At 42.6% G+C, this 24,378-nt stretch overlaps 2 protein-coding genes across 4 annotated transcripts in view; both read right to left on the reverse strand.

The window, feature by feature from the left end:
• Window positions 1–24,378, reverse strand: part of LOC6549143 — a 50,076-nt gene that overhangs the window by 18,399 nt on the left and 7,299 nt on the right. The window contains exons 4-8 of the mRNA XM_026980850.1: window positions 22,114–22,212; window positions 21,646–21,772; window positions 21,460–21,556; window positions 13,658–13,790; window positions 7,788–8,008 (exon numbers count right to left, since the gene is read on the reverse strand). Of these exons, the coding sequence (XP_026836651.1) occupies window positions 7,788–8,008; window positions 13,658–13,790; window positions 21,460–21,556; window positions 21,646–21,772; window positions 22,114–22,212 (677 nt within the window). The remainder of the gene's footprint in view (window positions 1–7,787; window positions 8,009–13,657; window positions 13,791–21,459; window positions 21,557–21,645; window positions 21,773–22,113; window positions 22,213–24,378) is intronic.
• LOC26526663 (receptor-type tyrosine-protein phosphatase kappa) lies at window positions 1,928–5,434 on the reverse strand. Of its 3 annotated transcripts, none has more exons than XM_026980851.1 (2): window positions 4,883–5,165; window positions 1,928–4,662 (listed from the first exon to the last, which is right to left on the reverse strand). In XM_026980851.1, exon 2 carries the CDS (start codon window positions 4,573–4,575, stop codon window positions 2,527–2,529), a length of 2,049 nt encoding a protein of 682 aa, XP_026836652.1. In that variant the 5' UTR covers window positions 4,576–4,662; window positions 4,883–5,165; the 3' UTR covers window positions 1,928–2,526. The 3 variants fall into 3 exon arrangements, with proteins under 3 accessions (XP_026836652.1, XP_015012833.1, XP_015012834.1); XM_015157347.2 differs by having other exon boundaries at window positions 1,928–4,665; window positions 4,883–5,163; XM_015157348.2 differs by having other exon boundaries at window positions 1,928–5,434.

The raw sequence follows: 24,378 nt of genomic DNA on the forward strand, positions 1-24,378 counted from the left end.
GAAGACCAGACAGAAAGCTCCATCAATAAACCTGGGCACATATGTACAGATAACTGCAAAAGTTTTTCAAACCGAAAATCCAGTAAGCCCACTTGCGTCAGCTTTTCAGCTTTGATTTAACATTTATATGAAGAGTTGAACTCCTTCTATAAGTCTGTAGAAGTCTTGACTAAAATATTATATTATAGTGTTATAGTGCTAATACAAATTTACTGTGCCTTCATTTGGTACTTGCTTACTTACTGCAAAATGTGATCAAATAATAGTAAGCACACATAGAGTTATCCTTCTGAAGTTTCCATCAACTTCGCTTCCATAAAATCCATAAATTTGCCAATCCACTTTGATTCACTTTCATAACTTTATGCGCGCGTCATAAATTTCCATGCAGATCCCCCAAATTAATTGCCACTGACTTTTTAATTAACTAAAACTAAATTTCGTTCGTCCGCAAACCCCTGCAATTTGTTTGGCCACGCGCTGCTCTTTGTATTAATAGGTCGTAAAGATAAATTTCCAAAAGCTAATTGGTTTATTTGTCTGGCATAAAATTTGGCCCCAGCCGTGGCAACGATTTCTGCGCTGCATGAGTGCCACAATTAAAGCGCTGAAAACAATGCCAAAAATTCGATGAGAATAAAGAAGAGCCATATAAATAAAACGGACTGCGGAAAAGTTTCTGCCAGTCAGGTTGAGCTTCGTTTTGGTTTTAAATGTTCGGTTTGGATTTTTACACAATTTTGCAATTTCATATTGCGACATTTTCTCGCTTTTCCGACTCTCCGATTTCCCGCTGATGTCATTGCGCGCCACGAAGTTTTACTATTATTGCCGTTGGTTTTATTGCCGACTAAAGCAAAGTGTGTTGTCATTTATCGATTTTATAGCAACCGCACACAAATCCCTTCACCCTTCACCCTTTACCTCTTACCTCATCGCCTAGCCAACACGTTCCGTGGCTTATCGAATGGCCATATCTGTATGGCCAACGCCTCTGTTTGATTTGCACGCATTAAACTGTAATCTGTAATCTGGTCAAGGTTTATACGGATTGTTGTTTTGGCTCTCCCTCTGGGATCGCTTAATGCTTTGTTTACGAGTATATCCATTTGCCAATTCATCTGGAACCACTCCGCCCAGAAATGATCTCAGCCTCAGCGGAGGGAGGCAAATATTTTGATTGATATTTCGATTTTATGACTCAGTACTGGAATGCAAAGATCTGGAGGAGCTGATCATCTGCCAAATCAGATGGATGTGTTCGGAAATGTAGAGCACTGGTATATAAAATTCAATAAATAAATTCCCATGACTCAGCCTAACTAACAAACACGTATTGAATATTAAATATATGGCATTCATAATATGAAGTGCAGATATTACATTATTCATGTCTTGGCCTTTTTTGTGTAAATTATTTGAAATGAAGTTCCCAACCACCACGAATTAATACACACACATTTTTTTTTTCGATTTGTTTCATTTTTTCGCGGCTTCAGTTTCATTTCATTAGCCTAATCCAATACAATTTTTCTGCTTAGTGTCTACACATGTAGATTGGTTTATACAAAGGATAAAATGGACATACGCACATTTATACACAATGTAAAAATAAGTTAATTAGAGTTACAACAATATACTCGTATGTAGGTAGGTTTGAGTTTCGAATGCATAAATGCGAAAAAAGAGGAAAATCATGATGCATCATATACCCGTACATAGGTATGTTTTTCTGTTTCCGTGTTTTGTGAGTTTTATAAATAAGCAATATGAATAAAGTTTGTTCACTTCAGCACCTTGAAGTTTCCCCTTTATGTGGCTCAATATATATTTGTTCTTTAACATGAATAAAAAATAAAGTTCTGCCAACAGTAGTGGAAACGTTGCGAGTTCCCGTTTACAACAGTATGTAACATTTATATATGTATGTATATATGTATTTATGTATAAATAGATTCATAATAGGTATATGTAGTTAGATATATATCAACAATTGCCCAGGTAGCAAGGTTTAAGAGTAAACGTAATAATAACTACAAGATATAAATATAAATTTTAATGGTAATAGTTCTCTGTTCCTATCATTTCACTACTTCAATCTATACTCACAATCCCCATCACACATATCATTACCTCCTGTTTATAACAACAACAACTAGGGTTACAAATGGCACATACATTTCAGATCAAAAAGCTTATACATTATATAGTAGTATCATTGTTTTATGCTCGAAAAACAAGTAAAAAGTATCTCTTCAGTGGCGTGAAATTACATTTCGACGCTCGTAACAACAAAATTCATTCCTTCTCTGGCTTTTGTGGACAACAAAAATACTCAGTATTATTGCTTTAAGGCGGTGCCCGGAATTATAAAAAACAAATCCAGGCATCTTCAAATGTGGACCACAAGTATTTCGGATCATTGTTAACCATTGTTGAAGCACCAGCTCCAGAAAAAAAGTAGCAACAAACCAACAAACAAACCAGTTTGCAAATAGCACGTTCCTTGGCCTGGTCCGTCCCACTTCACTCCTTTTTGTTGAGGAAGTGGAGGACATAGTGGAGTACCAGATCGTAGCAGTACTTGTACTCGGTCATATTCTCGACTAGCTGAGGACGATGTCGGCGCACAGTCTTCACCGCCTGGAAGACATCGACCTCGCCGTGCTGGATGACCTGCTCGATGCACGCATTCGCGGCACAGTAAACACCGGCACGACTGCGACCATCGGGCGAGACAACGCACACAGGCCCGTAGTCGACCTTGTTCCGCCAGATCTCGACCATGTTCATCAGGTAGACCAGCGAGTTCGTCGAGCTGGGCACCTTGTGACCCATGGGCCAGCAGGTCAGCTGGAACAGTTGGACGGTTCGTGTCGGGGCCTTCACCCCGGCCATCATCTCGGTCAGCGAGACGATCTTCTTGTTGATCTTGAACTCCCACTGCTTGATGTTCGTATAGCTCTTGGACATCACGTAGTGCACGGAGAACACCGGTCCGTACTTCTCCATCTTCGATTTGTTGGGCCAGAAGGAGGGATACTGCTGCGACTGCGAGGGCGGCTGGCACAGGACCACAACGGCCGAGCACTCCTGATCGTAGACCAGGGACCAAAACTCACCCAGCGTGTGCTTCATGGGCCATTCCGTGACTATGTACTCCCTGGGCTTGGTATACCCGTCCACGAACACCGAGTTTATGTAGTCCGTAAAGGCATTGCCCTGGAAGGAGGTCAGGTAGGGCCTGAAGTTGTCCGGGGGTACGCACAGGACATCCCTGTTCTTCTCGCGATTATCTGCCCTGTGACCTCCAGCGCAATCGCCAATGGTGAATCGTGGGGTTTGCTTGCATATCTGATCGTACTCCGCCTGATATTCGTTCATTTTGGTGCCCGAATTCCTCCTGGCCTTGGCCTTCAAGCGATCGGAGAGTTCGGAGACCGGGAACCAGGTCTTGCCGCAAATGATGTGCTCCTCCAGGGTGTCGTATATAAACTTGTATTGCTCCACATTCTCCACCAGACCTTTGCGCGATTGCCTTAACTTTTTGAGATAGCCGAAGACATTGAAGCACTCCTCCTCTTCCGCCAGCTCCAGATTGGCATCGATGGACATATAGACACCCGATCTGCCGCCACCATCGCTGCAGTGCACCAGGATGGGACCCCGCATGTCATCCTCGTCCTTGATGATGTTGCCCACGACCAGGCGGACTCTCCTCCGGAACTCCAGCAGGGCATTGGAGAAGGGACACGAGTGGGAGTACCATTCGGTGTAGTGAAACTGCAGGATCAACCTCTCGTCGGTCACTTCCTGCTTTTCGTTCATCTTGTAGAGCCTGAAAGTTCGTATATGGAAGTTGGCCAGTTGCTCTTCCCTAACGATATTGATGAAGATATCGCCGTACTGCTCGTGAACCTCCATGTTGGGTGGCCAGTACTGGTGGCACATTACCTTGGCGAAGTCGAAGGTCTTCGTCAGCATCACAATGGCACTGATGTTCTCCTGCCAAACCATTCGCCAATAGGCCTGGACCGTCTCCTCGACAGGACCCTGGGTCACTATATAGGCGTTCGGCTTGAGCAGGCTGTCCACGTAGGAGGCGTTCACATAGTCCGAGTCCTGCAGGCCACCCACTTTCTCCAGCACCACCCGATTGTAGTCGTAGGGAATGCACTTGGGATTCTGATTCTTCTCCAGATTGTTCTTCTTCAAGGCATGCCGACAGGTGTTGCTCTCCACCTTGGCCGCAGTTTGGAACTCAAGCTTGTAGAGGACCGGGAATTTGCGGCGCAGATCGCAGAGTTTCAGGAAATGCCGGATATCGATGGGTCCGTTGGGTATCGTCTTCGACAGCGAGTTGTTCTCATCGCGTGCCTCGAGCTTTATCCTTTCGAACGACAGCAGTCCGCTGTTGAGCATACTCAGTTTGATGGTGTTCGGTATGGAGACGATGGCTCGGCTTTTCCTCTGCTGCTTTTCCACATCGTCGTAGCGGGCAGATGACCTCGACCTGTGCTTTCCAGTCTTACCACCCCCCGCCCCACTACTCCCACCACCCGTGGCCGCCGTCATATCTGCTCCTGCTGCTCCTTCTGCTGCTCCTCCTGCTGCTGCTGGTGATTTTTCTTCGTTTTCCGCTGCTTCTGGCTTTCCCACAAGCTGCTGCGTTGTCATCATCAAAATCACGATGCCAGAAAGTGTCGTCGTCGTCGTCGAGTGTTGGTTTTGTTATTTTTGTTCGATTCGTATAGAGGAGGAAGTAGTCGATTAGTTCCCTTGCCTCTGCATTTTCAGCGATTTTTCTTTTGGGTTAGTACATATTGCATTCCAAAAAAACATGGGCGGGTTAGTACTCGAATTTGTTAGCTAATGTGTTCACCTTTTTGTGGCTTTATGTGCGTTGCGATGCGCGCTTTGGTTCGTTATAAAAAGAATTTCGTGTATATTCTGTGTATATTCGTATTTTCTTGCTTTTCCGTCCTCCCTCTCGTTCCCTCGATTTTCCATTCACTTCACTGAAATAACGCGACGAGTCGATTTTCAGCAGCTGCCTCCTCGTTGTTGGGGCGAAAATCGTTCGGCGACTGAATCCGCTGCGCCCCAAAGAGCTGATTCGCATCGAAACTATCCGTTTCCTACCGCAAGCGCCGAGGGAAACTCGTGGCAAGAGCGAGGAAAAGCCAGCGAGAGAGCCGCCGAGCGGGAAAATGCTCACCAGAGAGCGCGTTTTCACAATGGCCCATGTGACTGGCGCCACTTGATGGGCGCAACGGCGGTGGGCGGGTATTTTTAGATGGTGCGGGTGGACAGCGCTAAGTGGCCACCGTGGGTTAATCGTTATAGAAGATACTATTATTTATTATTTTGGATTTTTTTAAAGGAGCAAAGGGTGAGCTTAAGCTTGCAATTTTTCAATCTGAGTTGCAAAATAGAGTTAATCAAATGATAATCAAATGATGAAACCTCAAATTTGACTTTGATTTTAAACTGCAAAATATGTATTTTTCCAAATTTATTGTGTATCTTCCTTTTGCTTAAACAAATTATTTATATTTTCAGGAATTGATCTGTGAAAGATATTTTATATCCTCTTAGTGTTTGAAAAACATTAAAGTTTCCAATGTTCCGTGAATTTCCATCACTGTGCCATTCACCTTATAGTATGAATGAAAATTTCGATTTTCCCATTGCCTGCTCATCTTAGCTTCGCCTGAAATTTTCCATTTACCAATACCGAAGCAAGTGTTCCTCTCATTCTGGCTGGCTACCACTTTTCTCTGCTCCCAGTGGGAAGTTCTCCTGGCGCCTGCGCCCTGAAAAAGTTTTTCACTTTTCATTTTCGTATTTTGTTCGCTGACTATTGTTTTGAAATGTGTAATTGAAAATTCCGCAGGTTAAATGAGGAAGTGACGCTGGCATTTGTTGGCATTTTGTTTTCCATATTTAATTGGCAGGGCGCTGGTCGTTGGAAAATGGAAAGCAAACACGTCGAAATATATCATTTTTATGCATAAATAATTCGAGCACATATTCCGTCCTCAGTAATTTACATTTCCTGCTCGCGAGCAGCCAGCTGTGATGGTTTGTTGATATTTTCGCTGCCATTGTTATTCGTCTATTCAGCTGTACACGTATGTGCTCGGCTTGTTTGGGTGCACATTTCTGCACATATCTGCACATTTTATTTCCGCATGCACTTTGTCTGTCCCGGCGAACCACTGCAAATAGCATTTGGCACTAGCCCACGGAAAAGAGGAAGCGGAGGCCCGCCAAGAGTAGCCATCAAGAGCAGAAAGCCCAACAAATTGCAATATCGGTGTAATCGCGTTTGAACCTCATCATCGGGGTTCGAGGTGCTCGACAAAAAATTTCGCATTTTAAAATAATTACACGCGAATTCGACTCGAGAGTGCAAAAAGCATCTAAAATAAACACAAGTAAAAATGCAAGGGTTGCATACAAACTTGCCTGTGTGCACTGACTGACTGAGCAAGGCCAATTTTGATTAAAATTTGATTGTCACCTGGCCTTGATTCTTGATGGCACCAAGTTTGATGACCTCACGTTGATTGAGAGCCCAGAAATGTTGATGGAATTTCAAGTTCAGATGGCTTTTGATCGCCAGTTTTATTGGCAATTTTGGCTCGGTGAAATTGTAGTAACAAAAGGTCAGACTTTGTTTTTTCTATTTCAAAATGAATGAATTTCAAAGTGCATTTCCAAAGAAATAGGTCAAATGATATGAAAGGTCAGAAATATGAGATGATATGATATATTGAACTCAGATATTGTTTCACGTTTCCATGGATATCCGATATCATTTGTATGATGCCAAGTTAATTTTACCCCCAAAGTCTATACTATAGTAGGTCCCATTCCAGGTGCTCCCACCTTCCGCGGATTATCTAGATTGCCCACTTGCATATTGCCAATTAGCAGCTAACCATGAAATTGATGCCCCGACTCTCAGGTTCTGATTAGTGCAAATCCATGATAGACTTAAGTATTCGAGCAGCCACCGCTGCTTTTGCCCCATTAATTCCCGCAGCCGGCCACAGGAATCGGATTCGGATTACTTCTGAGGAGGAGCCCGTGGGCTAATTTAATATATATGATCCGGTTGGTCGGGTCACACGGAAGTCCCGCAGCAAAGCCGCTAGGCAATTGTAAACTGTAGTAGGCACCTAATTTGCGAACTGTTGCGCCATTAGAGGGCACAAGGTGCCAGCAGTCCCTTCTGCCCGCCAGAGCCCCAAAGTCGCCCAAAACTCCCGCAGAACGGGCACTTAAGTACTCAACTACCCTCTCCAGAATTCTCGACGGTTTCCCTTCAAGCACTGGGAAAAAGTTCGGAATCATTCCTTAATAATGCTTCTCCCCTTTTCCTTAGATATACTATTTTATATACTTTTTAAGGTTTCCAAAAATCATTACTTATCATTAATTTCGGCATTTAAAGCGATGAACGTGTTTTAGCGGCCTACCCTTTTTCTCTTGGCGTACTTTTTTCTCAGTGTACGTTCTCCCACCCATTGTGCCACTGCACATGTTTATGGCTAAGCCAACAAAGCGTTGACTGCGGTTGACCCCAGTAACTCGAACAATAAAGTTGGTGCGGGGAAGAGACGGGGACAGAAAGGACGCCTCATCAGCGACCAAATCCCCATGTAAGCTCCATAAAGGATAGCTACCCACGGCCGAGGGCCAAGGACCAAGGACCAAGGACCAAGGACGAAGAAGCGTTCAACTAATTAGCATTAAATCAGCTGTAACAGCACACTTACCTTGCCGAAAATGGTGAGGCCGCCATGTTTCATGTTGAAGGTCGGCGCGTCCGCATAGCTCGAGTCCGCCCAGGGGGTGTGGCAGGTTGAGGTCAGCGTCATATAGCGGACCCCGATGGCATACAAAGTGCGTAGTACCGCCAGGGATCCCCCGAGGGAGTGACCACCCTCCACGCCGGTCAAGGAGCACAATTGCTGGTTCTTGTGGGCATCGATAATGTCTGCAAAGGGATTACAAGATACAAGGGCACTTAATCACTCGAAGAGGAACGATCAGTTGTTAGGGTATTAGGTTAAATTTGTGGGCGTGGCAACATTTTTTTGGCAAATCTGTAGAAATTTACAAGATATATTCAACATTAAAAAATTATCACATTTTTTAAGAGTATGGCCGTGACAGTTTTGTGCGGTTTGTGGGCGTCTAAGTCTCTGGAAGCTGCATGCTTAATCTCAACATTCTAGCTTTTGTAGTTCCTGAGATCGAGGCGTTCATACGGACAGATAGACAGTTGAACGGACAGACGGACATGGCCAGATCGACTCGGCTATTGAAACGTTTCCTTCTGCCTGTTACACATTTTTCTACGAATCTAGTATACCCTTTTACTCTACGAGTAACGGGTATAAAAAGCTTTTCACTTCAAGCTTACAATTGATTTCTTGACATAACTATACAACTGCTTTGGTAGAGCAAGTGAATGGTAAGTCCTTTATAATTTAAGGTCCAGTGTAATTTTGCCTCAGCTGCGTTGAAACAGTACGAGTATGTAGCTAAAATGATTTTGGTGTTTTGTGGTTGGCCGCATCTTAAACTTCACTCTGGCTCGGCATTGTTTTTTTGGCCATGAGTAACATTTGTTCTGTGGCCTGTCATTTGCTCGGCTGCACCCATTGAGCACTCAGTGCATTGTGGTTCTGGATTGTAGGTCCTGGGACTTAGTAGTCTTCCTAACCCTCCCAATGCCACTTTATCCCTGGCCAACAAAACATTTCGCTGGGCCATGCAATATTCACGCTTGTCTTGGCCCGGGTAGCTTTGATCTGTTTCTTGACATTTTATTTGGCTGCCAACGAGCACTTGTCAAAATACTTGCTCTGTTCATTCATTTATTAACATTGTTCTAAGGCAGCCAGGCTTGAACCTCGTTTGTGTAAAGTTTTTGTGAAAGTTAAGTGAAGCTTTTCAAAAATCTGGACTCAATGGTCGGTGGTAATGTTGAAATGACTTGAAACCATAATTTTGACTGGCAAGTTAGTCAAGATCCTGAAGGACACGTCAGTTTTGCTAACCATAAACTCCTGAGGGAGAGGAATTAGTTGAAAAACGAATAAAATTGGTATGTACTATCTTCCTCATATTTCATAATGAATAAATACCCCATTGAATGACATGAAAAGCATTTCCATGTTAATGGATTTGTCAATCAATAAACAGCCCTTTCGATTTATCTGCAACTAATTGGGGAAACATGTTCCCGAAACCTTTTCCATTACCCAGCTATTCAAATCGAGCATTTTGTGTGCCCAATTTTGATAACATTTCGAATGTATCGACCACATTTACAAGTACAGAAAAGGCAACGGAAAGCGGGTTAATAAATTTTCCCACATAACGAAGGCCAAAAGGCATTATTTGCCTGGCAAGGGAGAGAAACCCGGCAACAGGAAAAGGACTCAAGACACAGGACTGGCGAAGTTTTCATGGCTATAAGCAAATAAGCTGCGGAAAATCAAAAGCAACGACAGGTGGAAGGAAGCGGGAATTGTTCTCGATGCTGTTTTCTATTGCGTGCACTGGAAAAATATATGTAGTAAGTTGGGGAACGACAGAATGTTAAGTCAGCGGAAAAGTATACGATTTCTTTACAACTTTGACATGACATAAGTAACGCTTCCTAGTAAGGAGAATGCAATTATTTTACTCTATTTGATGGCAAAAAAGCAACTGCTAAATGAATTTTTCTTTGTGGTTTTCCTCGCCCATTCCCTCCTATATCCCTCTTTGTATTGTTGAAAAGGGCCAAAATACCTGCCCAGAACCTGCTCCGTGCCGGAAACGTCGTAAAGCCCTAAAATATGAAGCAAATAAACAAATGTACCAGGGCCAATACCAAAACCAATACTGCGAATCCTTCCAGGACGATGAGGCACTAAAATGCTCCACGTGAGCTGAAGTTCAATTTCAGAGCCAGGACTCGGTTCTTTGGGTCTGCATGTAATTGTCTGTGACTGGAATTGGAACTGTGACTGCTACTGTTTTCGATTCCTGGTGACCAGGGCCGTAATGTATAATAGATGGCCCCGGATCGGATGCGAATTGAGGCAGTGACCGTGGAGTACCCTCCTGCACGAGCACACGGGAAATGCTGCAATACATTTCAGAATGAAAATCCCAACCAAATGCCACTTGACGCAATAAAGCAAAGGCAATGGCAACAGAAGCTCCAGAAAAGGGAACACTAAAGGCTGCGAAACGCCAAAGCTGGAGACATAGATACCCTGAAGGTTCAAAGTCAGAAAAGTTTTCTTTGGAAGCAATATTTTTATACAAAAGTATATAATAATCTCTCAACCATAAATTATTTTGTGACCAACTCGTTAAGTATAATTCTCCATCCACACTGGCCACTTTAAGGTTAGCTTATATTTATTTCCTGGCCACTTCTGCGGAATATACCCTATTGTACTTGGAAGGCATTAGAGTGCCCATGCTGATGGCAAAGCTTCATTCAATTCTTATTTTTCTTTCTGCTGCAGCAGAATGCAATTTTCTCAATATCCTTTCCCCTTGAACTGAAGCTCCCGCTGTTCGGATTGTTGCGCTGGAGCAGTGTAAATTGAAGTTTACACTTTTGAAGGTGAAAATTGAAAACTGCAAATAAAAACGATTCGCACATGGGAGAGCCAAATGTAAAGTAGCTGGCTACTGGCAGGTGACAGTTGAGAAGGATGCCGCCACAAGGATATTCCAGGACATGTATATCCCAAGCGTTCTTTGTGTGCGTCTTTTGTGCTTATGCAGCGCTCATTTGTTTAGTTTCAGAGTACGGTATATTTAGGTGCACTTATAAAAATTAAAAATCCCTTAGGGGCGGTGGAATAACATTCACTATATACAACATTACTGAGCATAACGGTTAATACTCGTATGTAATATGAGCATCTTTTTTGAATTATTAATAATAAAAAGCGAAATCGTTCGTAATAAATACAGGGATTTAGGAATTTTGACGTATTAGATGGCAACGCTTATACAAACAAAAATGCTCGCTGTGCAAATAGTTCTGACCACCTAAGTATCATGGATAAAGGGGTTTTTCCCGTTTGTATCAGGACTTCAACGTGCACTTCCATCCGGACAGGGACTTGGACTTGGATTTGGATTTGGATTTGGTTTTGGTTTCGCATTCCGGAGCGGACTGAGTGACGTGGCCCGTCACTCGACGCGTTGTGTTTCGGTTCGTTAGGTTTGCATTTTTTACAATCACTTTGGCAGCAGTTCCTCCGGAGCACAGCCGAGTGGAGGGACAAGTCCAGGGGATCGTAGTGGGAACAGCACGCCCTGCTGCACTTGCTCAATAGTCACTTGGATTCGCATTTTATTTACACGACATGTGAGCGAGAGCGGACAACAATTTCGACTGAATTTATTTGCAGTAGTTAAAATAAAATGCTCGGTTTTATTTTTTGCAGCTGCAGCTGGGATTTCACAAAAAAAAAAAAAAATAGAAAAACGAGTAATGCTGAGGGCCACAGTGAAGGCGAGGATGTTTATTTTGATTCCCTTTTTATTTTGGTACTTCGCCGTTTGCCAAGGTAGGTCAGTTTTGTTTCTCTTCGGGGTTTTGGTTTGATTTCTGCGCTTGGGCCTTTGAGTCGCAGCTTGTTTACAGCCAGCTCAAAGGGGATCTCGCTTAAGTACATGGCAATTGGAAGAATTTGCCTGGCAAATGATAAAGATAGGTTTCTGATAAAGATAGGTTTGCGTATATGGTAAAGGGTTATTGGAAATTAAAACGAGTGAATAAAATTAGCACTGCACAGATTATTATTCAGTTCTTCGGTCGCTATTTCTATTCCAAAAAAAGTATTATAAAATACCATTAATTTTTATATAATACTTGCTATTCATTTTTGATGTAAGTTAGTCTCATATTTTAAGTTTGTACAATTAATTATCGTAATATGTAATAGCATCACAATTATAGATTTTTGGAGAGATGTTTTATATAGTCGTTTGACCACTGGAAAATTGATAAATATGCGATTTTATGAAATGCAGTGAAATCAGTGCTATTCCATCCTTTATTATTCTTTTTAGTGATGTATTTCCCATTTCCAGAGTCCCTTTTCCATTATTTTTCCATTCCATGCTCTGCTCCGATCTTAATCAAATTTATTGCTCAATTTGCCACTTCACCCGCTTCACTCAATCCAATTTTCCGAGCGCAAAAAAACCACAACAATTAAAAGAAAAAAATTCTTGCTGACTAGGGCAGAGCGAGTAAAAAAGCTAAAACCATCAAGATGATTGCAAATTGCTCAATCCGGTGCTCTCGTTTGATTTCTACGCTATGTGCTATGTCCATATGTGCTTCAATTCAAAGTTTTCTTTGGCAATTCACCTGTCAAAAATATGCATGGGCATCTGAAAAATAAATAAAATACATCCTTATCCATTCCCCACCCATCGAGCTCACGCAATTGTGTAGTAATATTTCTTTGCTACAAGTTTTCCTGCTTCATATTTCTTGTGTTTTGTCGATGATTTTTCATAGTCATGATTTATTGACATTTCCATTTACGGCTACATAAATGTTTCAACGCAAATGCCGGAAGCGATTTGTTGGTTCTCCTAGGTTTTTTTTTTAGTGTGTGTGAGTGCAGCTGCAGTTTCAGCTGCAGCACTAAAATATTGCCAAGACCCCAGAACCGAGTAAGTGCAAATCAAAATGCAAAACGGATAACCAACAAGGAAACTCAAATGCTGGCCGGGGAGTCGGAGCATAAGTCAAAAGTTGCTACTTGCAATGCTGCTCTGTTGATTTCAACTTGGTTTTCTCCTGTTGGCGAACACTGAAATACCAATATTTCCTTAAGGCTAAAAGCGAAAAAATGTTATAGAAAATATATGAACTGGAAGATGAAATGGGAAACTTACATCTTATAACAGAATAGAAAAGCAAATTACCCGGAAGATTTTTAAATAAATCCGGAGAATAGTGCATAATAAAAAAAAGACAGAATAAAAACTATTTGAATGTTTTCGGTAAATGCTAAGAACCAAACAAAAATGTATTTATTTTGTTCTGTACGATTGCGAGCCACTTAAGATTCCCAATCTCACTAAGTGAGTTTTTCTAAGTGCTTGCTTGCTTGCTATTTGGCAAGTGGAATCCCGGGGACTGCCACGCCTTCCTCTTCTTCCTTTGGCCCCCAAGCCCCCGCTAACACAAAGAAATATGAACTGTTTTCCTTTCGCTTAAACGAGGCCTCTCCGGTTGGCAACTAGGTGAGTGAGCAGCGTATCAAAGGAAATGGTGCAAAAATATGGCACGCGGTAAGCAGCTGCCCCAAAAGCCGCCTCAAGGGCCGCCACATACTCCGACAAACTGCTTTTTGGTAGCCGGCCAAGATACTTTTCAAGAACTTTAGCCCAAGACTCGCGAGTCAAAGTTTTCCGGCGTACCAGCACACACAAAAAATACAGAAAAAAAAGGCCACAAAAAAAGTAGTGGAAATGGAGCAGGAACAGTCGAATGCCTGGCGTGCATTTTTGCAGTTCGCGGAATACTTTCAGTACTTTGCCGACTTGAGGAATTTTGGAAGCTGGCCCACGCGGCGTATGTGCGATATTTCGGTTAACTTACCCTGTGCGGAGGTGCAAGTGGTGAGCTGCGGGGAATACCGATCCGTCAGCCGCTTTATTACATCGATCTGCTCCAGAGTCAGCTGCACTGCATCTCGATGCTGCGCCTCACAGGGGACATAGGCCGCCCAGAACTGGAAGACAGAATATCACAATATATTAGTATTGAATAGCTATCTAACTTTCATTTTTTGCACTAATCAATTAGTTATATATATATCAATTATATCAATTAGTTCTCTAAAAGGCTCTTCATGACTGGCTTCACTGTATTGGGAACATATCTTTTTGTTTTACAATTTTATTTTTTACACCAGTAAAACTCAAACTCACTCCATTGAAATATATAGACTTTAAAAACTTTACAATTTTCAAAATTAACACCGCATATACCATACTTCCCGAAAGTTTCCTGCTTAAGTCTGAACGATTTATTGTCTTTTTTCCGGCATCTGAAAGTTTTTTGTTAATTGCACATTATTGCGAAGGGTGATATACAACCTCCCATAAACAGAAACTCCTCAAGAGAGTGCCCAGGAGGAAAACTGAGCAAAACAGTTTCATCACGTTATATCATTAAAGGAAAATAAAAGCACGTACGTGTCTCCGCGGAACAGAAACCAGGGTGAGGAACGATCTGGAAAGTGGCAAAAAGCGATTCGTAAAAAAGAGCAATTAAAAAGTTTTGGCTTTTTGCTCGGCGCACTCGCACAAAAGCGAAAACTGAGCAAGTCCGTAATAAATAATTTTTAATATAAATTCGTGAGAGGCCTGAACCAGAAAACCGGAAGAAGAAACCAGGAAAACATACCCTATTTCCCAACCCTCACTACTTTTTTTCCCACCCTTGTGCTAAGCACGTAGTTTAAAACCATTTCTCTGGGCCGAGGCAGTAAATTAAAACCTAAACAACCAGCACTCTAAATGTTCATTTGTTCTATTTCGGCTGCAGCTCCTGATGGCCATGATGATGATGATAAAGTTTGGCGTAATTCATGGAACTAAATTCGGTTTGCTCCCAGGTTGGCCGATGTGCATATGAAATATGTAAAACTTTTCAATAAACGAGTCACAGAAAAACAATTACGGCCAGAGATGAACTGCTGTGTTAGTTGTGCAATTGGATTTGTGCTCCCGTTCTCAAGGGACTTGGGTCAACTCGGTTGTTGGCTCTGCATTTGTGCAATTTTAATTGCACAACAGACGAGGAATTTTGTGGATTTCCTGGCACCTGCTCGGCACCTCCCCCCCTCCCAGGATGCGGCCAAATAAACACCGAGCAATAACAGGGACAGCTGAAAATTCCGTTCTGGGAGGCATAAAGTTTATCCGCCTGCCCCATTCCCTTCCCGGAATACGAAATGCGAAATACGATTCGCCTGTGTTGATTTTTAGTTGAGCTTCCCGGGGCAGCTCACTTATGCATACCAGCCCAGAAAAACCAGGAAAACGGTCATAAGGTCCCGGCAACTGGGTGCTGGGTAGTGGGTACTGGGAACTGGGAACTAGGGGGCTTATCAGGTCGCCGAAGCACAGGGCATTAGTTCAATTCGGGTTAATTGTATGGACCATGCCGTTCTAACTCTGTTCATTACCATTTGCGTTCATTTGCGCTCCTGGATTTGGGCACGGAATTCGAGGTGTTTCTGTGCTTATGTTTTCCGGGTGAAATAATGATGCTCTGGGATAAATGATAACTAGGGTAATGGCTTGTGTCTCGGATTTGAAAAATACGATTCCAGCCAACAAGCCATAAATGCGTCTGCATCGAGTCCTTACGATTGCAATAGTAAGTAGATTTGCAGCTTAAGGATCAGGTTTTGCCGACAAGAAACATTCATGTTTAAAGTAAGAATCATTAAACATATATGAAATAGATACTAATAATAATAATGTAGAAGCTTCCCTTTGAGTATTTTGTTCTGTTTATTCATTACTTGGTTCTAAAGACTAATTCTCTATCTATATATTCCCCTTTTTCCCGTATATCTTTTACTCTTTCCATATTAAGACTCAAATAAAGCCATGTACTTTAAATGCACTTTTTTGCGGCCTCGCTTTGAACATTTGCAGGTAGATAAGAAAAACGCCCCGACATTACCGCAGACAGAGGACTCGGGAAAGTGGGGTGAAAACTCATTTTTTCATCCGTTTTCCCGCCTTTTGTTCGCGTTATTTTCCACGCATACTTTGAATTTCTTCACTGTCCCTTTTTTGTTGGTAGTCGTTTTATCTAATTTTTTCCTTCAAAATCCTCTTAAAACATTTTCGTGGGCATTCAAACGTGGTTTGGGACTGGAAAGGTGTGAAATGTCTGTCTGAATTTCTGATTAAAGGCAACAGGTACAACGGGGCGTATGCGAAATTTCCAGCGTGGAGTTTCCGTTTCTCAGGAGATGATTGCGGTTTTTGCGGTTTTCGTAGTTGCATTTGTTCTAAAGATATTTTCCTATGCAAATAAAGTTAATATATACGTGGAAATATGTGAAATACCGTCAAGTACAAGCTTCTTGTTTTATTTCTTATTTATCCTCGCAAGTATTATTCTTGTTTTCCTCGCTATTTATCTTCCTATTTTTCCTTCAATTCTTTGCCTTATTCAGCACTTGCCTGCTGACATATTCAATGCAAGTTGGCATTCTTACTTTACTCTAAGGGAAAACAAAATATTTCATTCGTCCGGGGCTGCTGCGCCACCTGTTGACGATGGTATTATACCATTTCAGCCCACATCCACCCTATATTTTGCCCATATATGACTTTAGAATGGCCAAGTACCTTTGTTTGTCGGCTAACGTTGGAAGCTTTTGGCTGGAATGGAACTCGTGGTGGCCCTTTGTGTTCTTAGCTTTCTGGGGCGCCGTGAAGTGTGCTTAAGCATGGCACTTTGCCATTAGCCCAGTGCCCCGCCCACGTCAAAATACACCTGTTTGTCGCCTCTGCAGTGCGATCGTTATCATCGTCATCATCGTGGCCAAAGTGTCGTCGGCGTCTCGATGGCGTCGCCTTTGGTGTTTTGCTGTCCTCGAGGCCATCGTCATCAGGCTCATCATCGTCTTCAGCTCCCAACTCCCAGCTCCCAGCTCCCTGCTCCCATTTCCCTGCTGCCAGACCCATTTTCACCCCCACATCCTGGGCACAGAGCATATTAATATTTAAACTCGTTTGGCGGCAGCTACAAGGACAACAGCAGCGGCTACCCTAAGGGCAACATTTTGGCTCCAAGTTAATTGTGAATCTGACAGTGTTGTTGTTGCGGTGGTGGTGCGGTGGCGGTGGCCATACGCGTGATTTGTTGTCGATGGGTGGCACGTGTGAATGTGCTTGCCTAATGTGGTTGTATGCGTGGGTGGCTCATGCAGGTGAAAAAACAGGGTCTAAAAATAAGCACGAAGGCACCTAAAAGGATAAGCTTCTAGTCCCGGCTTATTATTTGCATGCTTATACAACTTTGAAGGCAATGTCAACACATCGTATTGATTTAACTTTAATCGATTATTAAACATTTTGCAAGGCCTATCACTAATACAATTTAACTCTCTTCTTTGAAAATAAATACAAAATAGATACTAGCATTTTTTCCCCGTGGAAACTTGTGTGTGTGTATTCTATGCGCTTCTTGTGCAACCTTGTTGCTATAATTGTTAGAGCATTCATATATTAAGCGCTATAACAAATGCAACAGCAGCTGGGACCCGATGTTGCCCAGGGCATTAAGATTTATGTATGTGCGCATAGTTATTGCCACATATGCATTCAAATTCAAGGTCCTGCCTTAAAGTTGCGGTTTAATTTCAATTGCAAGCCAGCATTAAATAATTAATTTGAGTGCTTTGAATTTATTGGTTTTAGTGGGACGCCTAATTAGAATTTACCAAGACAATTTTATAAATATATTCATATTTGCAAAAGCATTTAATCAACCTTTCTGAACCGGAACTGGTGGCTTTTTGGTGTTACTTTTGTAATCAGCACACTGCTTTGAATGTGTTCGTTATGCATTTAAAATTATTTCCGCCGCTGGGCAGCTCTATACTTGATTGCATACCATGATACCAGGGAAAAGGGAAATGGGCTAAAAGGGATTTCAAGAGCCGCTGGCACTGTGAGTGAGCGGAAAACCGCAAGTCCAACACCTTTACAATCCCACAAGAATGCAACAAGCCCGCACAACAAATCCCCCAAAAACCAGAATCATTTCAGCAAGACAAAAAACTGTGTGGAGTTCTCTGGGGCTCTGGACCTAGTCTGGCTTTCCATTTTCTGGTCCGAGGTCAGCGGCTACTTCCTTGACCACCGCCACACCAAATATATTCGGAATGTAAATACAAACTTCTCGCAAATGTTGCAGCCAGATAAACGTTATACTAAAAGAAAGAAAGCACAAAATGGAACCTTTAAACACCCTTTAATATCTAATTATGAAAATTAGCTCGTGATTATGTAGGACTTATTCCTTATTGAATTTTAAATATTAAGTAGAAAACACAAATAGCTGAAAGTCGAAAATCTGTTGAAGAGACGTATCTGCTGTGTATAAAATGTATTGTAGCCCAACTGGTAAAAGAAACTGAAAATTACGCTATATACAAGAGTACATCCCATATTTCTAAAACCCTACATGAAAGTTTTGTTCTTTAAGGATGATATAATAACAAGCAGAAAACTGGTAAGGCCGAGCCTTCCTCCCATAACGTTTTCATGTCCTCCATGTCCTGCATGCTCCGAATGTCCTGGATGTCCTGGCCCAGATTACAGCCTCGTCGGCGACTACTCGTTGCGGCCACATCCGCTCAAAGCTCCAAGTGTCCTTCATAGCTCGTCCCTGCTCCTCCCACTCTTCCGATGTGCGTACTTTCCATTAGGCTGTCTTTCCTTCTGTGTGTGGGTGTGCGAAGGAGAAGGACCTCAGAGGATGCAAGAAGGAAAGGAAGAATGCAGACGGCCATGCAGCCGGACAAGCGTAACAGGACATTTCCGTGCCCCGGCCCCAGAAACAGTGGCCAACTTTTTGGGGCTTCATGGTGCTCCAACATTGTTGCTACCTGTTTCTGCTATTCGCTTTTCTTACACAGTAAGACATGCGAACTAGTTCGGAATTATAAAGCCACATAACTGTTTGCTTAAGCGTAATTTTCTGTCGTTGCCATAATACTTGGTACACTATTGGCTCTACAAGTGATAATCGCTAAAATAAAATGTCAAGCCACGTCCAAAACAGGTTACTCGATACTTTTTTCCTGTGTATTTATCCTGATCTTCTCTACTTCTCATCAAGCAGTCGCCTTGGGCACAGATGTTGGCTTTTGGGAGAATGATGCCGAGCCGCTAAAAACGGTTTGCCCAACTACAAGATTTCAGTAGTTGATGGTTTAAACGTGATTTTCCAGCCAGTCCATTAAATGGGCTTTCTCTTAAATCTCTTTTTTTTGGTGGGCTTTTCCCTACGGGTTCCGTGGCGCATTCGTTGCACGTTTGGCATTTTGGGCAACAATTGTTGAAACATGTTGTCAACTAGTTAGTCCCTACGTTGTTGGCTTGTTCTTATGGCCGCAATCCTCACACCCGTTATGGCTGTTGTTGTTAGTCAGTGGAGAGAGAAGTTATTGAGTTAACTTGTTTTGCCGGGAATCGAGTGTTGCTAAAGTTTTCGAATCGTAGTTGTGCAACACACTAAGCTACAGCCATAAAAAACTATCCAGATGACAGGCGGTATTATGAGGCAAGTTCGAATGAATCATTAATGTATGGCAAATATAAGTCTGTCTAATCCAAAATAGCGAGTACGACGAAGATGTGTCATACAATTTGATGGAATTTTATCCATAAACCATAAATTTAATAAAATATTAATGGTTGGGTTTGACTAGTAGATTACTGCTGGACTTTACCCACTATGCCATGTGCATCCGGAAGTAAATACCGATCTTGTGCCTGCAAATTAACTACAGCTTGAAAAGTTGCACAATATTGTTCACACGAAACACGGCGCATCAAGTTGGAGTTGCTCAAAGGAAGCCGAGTCAACAAGTTCAATTAACCCACTACGGAAAGCAGAAATTGGCGATGCAATTTGCCATGCCCATCGAACAAGAAACCAAGAAGTTTTCCTGCTCAGAAGTGCCAGTTTGACTGCAAGGTTTCCCCAGATGAAAACCGAAAGGAAAATGGGGAGTGTGTGGGTTGCCATCAATTTGAGTCCTATCGCGGCTGTTGAAAGTGTTAAGTTTTAATAGGCACCGCGTTTAGTGCACCATAAAGGCCACCCTCAGGAAACTCTCAGACTACACAGAGAGATCTATTCTCCATGAATGGGAAAGGTATTTATATTCCTTCGCTTAATTTTATGCATTTCGTTTTGAGTTGTTTTTGATTAAATATAATTATTTATAATTTATAAAATATAATCTATAATTATTTATTAATTAATAAATAAAACATGTCTAAAATAGTTTCTAATTTTGTTCCGATGTCTTTTGCAATTTTCTATAGAGTTACATAACAAAATCTCTTTCGATAAATAATAACCAAACAATATTAACATAAGTTTCAGTCAATTAACTGCTGTACAAGTTTTGTGCTCGTGTACCAATTTGCTATACACTCCCTATTTCTGTGATTACATGAGCCAGAACTCGCGCCATTTGGCGGGGTAATTAAATTGAGTGCAGCATAATTTTACTTTGCGGCTGCCAACTTTGCTTGTAGTTGGCCAACTGCAATTACCTGTTAGCCCTCAACACAAACACAAAATGCATCCGTATTTATGGCTCTGCAGGGGCCAAGTAAAATGCAGCGGAAAAGTTAATTTTCATTATGGCCTAAGCAGGTGGAAATTCCTGCTTTCGCTTTCCTCCATTACCAGCGTCATCGATGGCGCATTCCTCTTTCTTCCGGGACAAACGTGAAAAATCGTCTCTGCGGTTGGGCCATGAAAAATGCAAAGGGAAAAGGGCAGTGGAAAATTCTCTGGACCATTTGGAGTATTCAAGTGGTTTTTGGTTTCCTATTGATTTATGAACTTTTCTCAGGTTAATCGCTTCCTACTTTCGGTATTTTCTGGCCAGTTTGGCTCATTAATCTTGGTTGCGCTGCCAACGTCAATCATCAGGAATCCCCTCTTCGATTCCAATTAGTTTAACGATTTCGCCAGTTTAATTGTGAGTGACATCATTTGATCTGCTTTCTGATTCAGCTCGGCGCCACTTTAAATATGACTCACAGCCATAAGCGAATCAATAACGACATCAAGTGGATATCCGACCACTTCGGGTCGGTAGCTTGGCAAAAAATAATTAAGAACCTCATCATTGGCAGCAGGAGGAGCAGCTTCAGGGATATCCTGCTCCTGAGACCCGTGAGTGGCCCATAATTAATATTTTTCTTGCCTTACTTCGCCGACTGAGAGCAAAAGTCGGCTGTCGCCTGGACAACGACTTGCCAGCGGATAAAATATGAATATATATTTTAAGTGGCACCCAAGATGGAAGAAAGGATGCTCTTGGTAAGAAGATCTTTGACATATAGCGAGGTATTTAATCAAACAAATTCGTAACTGTTTTCCAGCAATTTTCAAAAATAGTTCGTAACCGTAAGTGATATATACTACTATATTGGCATGGTCTGACTTTTCCGCTGAAAAGCCTTCAGGAATCGCAAATGCCGAACCTTAAACCGCCGTTTAGGAAGAGTATTAAGCTGCCAGGCTGCGCTTAGCATTGGACGTGCTATAATAATTCCAGGTGAGCGACTAAAGGCTTCCGCTAAGGAAGTGGAGGTGCGGCGCTGGGCTGTCCAACTTACCTGTGCTGATATGCGTCCCTTCTTCAGTCGCGTGAGGTCCGTGTGACTCCAGTGGCTGCGACCCCAGGGCATTACATTGCGCAAATCCTCATCAAAACTGCGGACGGGATGGTTGGTCGGCAGGTGGGGATAATAACAGAAATTGGTATTACGTTTTAATTGCATTTCTATGTGATGGATGCTCACTTGAAGTCGTTGAGTTTGTTGTGCAGGAACTTGCGAATATTCCAGGGTAGGTCGTTATGCCCGTCGATTAAAGGCACTTGATCCAGGAGCTGAACTGCCACTCGCAAACGCTCCTCAAAGGGTGCACCTGTAAATGGGTTAGGCGAGATAATCACCCGAATTAGTGTGCTACAATATTGATGTATTAGAAGAACATTGTGACTAAATGCGAAATCTTTATGCTACACCCCCAGTTAAAATCTCACTCCGTGCACGGCAGAGTCACTTGCTAACTAGATTATGAGCCCCTTTGCAACATTATGGCTCCATAGATTCACACCCAGCGGCGGCCCAAGTGTCGAATGCGTTATGGTAATTGACTTATTGTCTGTGAAGTGTTCATGGCTCGGTCTTTGATATGTGCGATATGTGTAGGTGGACTGGGCATCCCAGTCCCCCAGACTGAAGTCCCTTCGTGGCGATACTCACTTGCTGCCACACGTAGCGCCAGTGGCACGGCCACACTGGCAGCGCCAATTATCAGGAGGATGGAGCTCACTGCCAGCCAGTGCTTGGCTGCATCGAATCCTGCAAGTTTTCCAGGACGAGAAGATGTTGGACGAGGTGGCGTCATCAGCATTCATGATGACCAAGGGTTCCACATCGATTGTTGTCGTTGTCATTGGCATTGGCAGTTCAATGCCAAGTCGTTTGCAGCATCGTTGCCATCATCATCACCATTATCGTCATCATGGACATGGTGGTTCATTGTTTGTTGTTGTGTTGTTGTGTTGCATTTTGTGTGTGTGCAAATTGCCGTGACAGTGGCATTGATTACAGCAGCAACAACAATGACGGAAAAGCATCAGGAAAATCAGGGAAATAAAAAGGAGTCCATTCAGGAAGGCACGGCAGCATCATCCCCATCAGCATCGAGTTGCATCGGTCGAGAAGGAAGCAAAAAGGAACGATAATAAGGAAATATGGTTAGTTAAACGTTTAAAATTGAGATGCTGTGTTGGTTTTCGGTTCCAAAAAGTGTAGAGGGGCAAGAAAAAGCATCTTCAAGTTGTTTTGCTTCTTCTCTCGACAGTCCAAAGAAGTAAATCGAGTTCCATCAAGCAGAAAAACTTGTTGAACATGTGCTAAAAATATCTTACAAAAGGAATCTCGGATTTGTGATTCAAAAAACGTTCATCTGGCCCCGGGAAGTTGTGTTATATTTGAGCAAACATTGATTAGCTTTCATACTAAGTTACCCAATAAGTATATGAATGAAAAGAATGGTTTTTGTTTCACCTTGAGCTATAACTAATATTATACTTGTTAAAACATTTTCAGGTGGTTACAGGAACTTGGTGGGAAGAGAACAATCATTTGAATACCTCATTCAAATCGTGATACAATTACGACAGCCTTATGATGACTAATTGCCCCTCATACTGAAGGACTGACAAGATGTTTGTTCTCGTTCTACGAAAATCCGAGCCACTGGAAACTAAAGCAAGACCCTTCAATGGAAATGCAAATCTGATTAAACGATTTCACTCATGCCGACTATCAATGTCTACTGGTAATTGTAATTGCAAGCAGAATTTGATTATGCAGCTATATCGTATTGATCAAGGCGAATGTGTATGTATCAAGATATGTTTGTGAAGCCGAGCAAAGCAAATAAGCCAAGTTAGGCGAAAAACTAGCTCCTGCTCATTGGTTTCGGGTTCGAGTTTCGGTTTTGACTCACTGAGCAGCAAGAGCAATGGCTGCAATGTATCCATTTGATTACGGTGGCCGGCGCTTGGGCGACTCCAAAGTGAATTACCGATAAGCAAGTGGCAAATGAAAGGCAATGTGCAACCTAACGAGAATCGGGGGATGAGTTGCGCTGCAACACGAGCTAGGAATACGTGCACCGCACGAAATATGGTTGCTCTAGTGGGAAAATTGTAAAGGAGCAACTTACAAACAAAATATATTTATAAATGAATGCTTGAAGATATCAAAGTACAAAAAAGCTTATGTTATGATTTCTCCTCATTTATATAAGACTAAATGGCTGTGGGACCTATTAAAAGCGACATCCCTTGGGACTCCCCTTTTCTGCAGGTGTAACGAGTCCAGCTGCCAGCGGCCGCAACAGCGATTTGCATAAATTTGAGGGGACAGGACATCGTCCGCAGTTACGCAGTTTTTGACTGCTAACGAATTGCAGTTGCCAGGAGACATGACGAGGATGGGAACGAGCTGGAGATGGATGATGATGATGGGCAGGGTGGTGGTGGCCAGGATGACAACGTTGTCGCTGCCGCTGCCGATGCCGATGCTTTAGCTGCTGATGATGATGATGAGAGCAAAGTCACGCGGGCATTGGCAACGTTTAACATTTAGCAGCCATGTTACATGAAGCGCAATCAAACGGCTAACGACCAAATGGAAATAGCCCCCAGGGGGCGTGGCACTGCAGCGAGCGGGTAGTGGATTATTAAGTGCAATGTCATGTACAACGTCTGGCGAAATAAGCGGGGAAATACCGATGCGGAGAGCTCGAAAGAGACGATCCAAACGCCAGATAGCTCCGTCTTAAATGGGCATTTTAAAATGATCGCCTGCAAGACAATGTGCTTAATTTGGTACCAAAGGACGGTTGCAGTCGGAAGGACCTGGCTACAAATTAAAATTCTGCTTTGAAACTGAATATTGGTCGAATATTGGTGTTGCTTTCATATACAAGTATGTTACATTTTGCAGAGCTTC

This window comes from Drosophila erecta, unplaced genomic scaffold (genome assembly GCF_003286155.1).
Source record: "Drosophila erecta strain 14021-0224.00,06,07 unplaced genomic scaffold, DereRS2 tig00000092-arrow-pilon, whole genome shotgun sequence".
NCBI lineage: Eukaryota > Metazoa > Arthropoda > Insecta > Diptera > Drosophilidae > Drosophila > Drosophila erecta.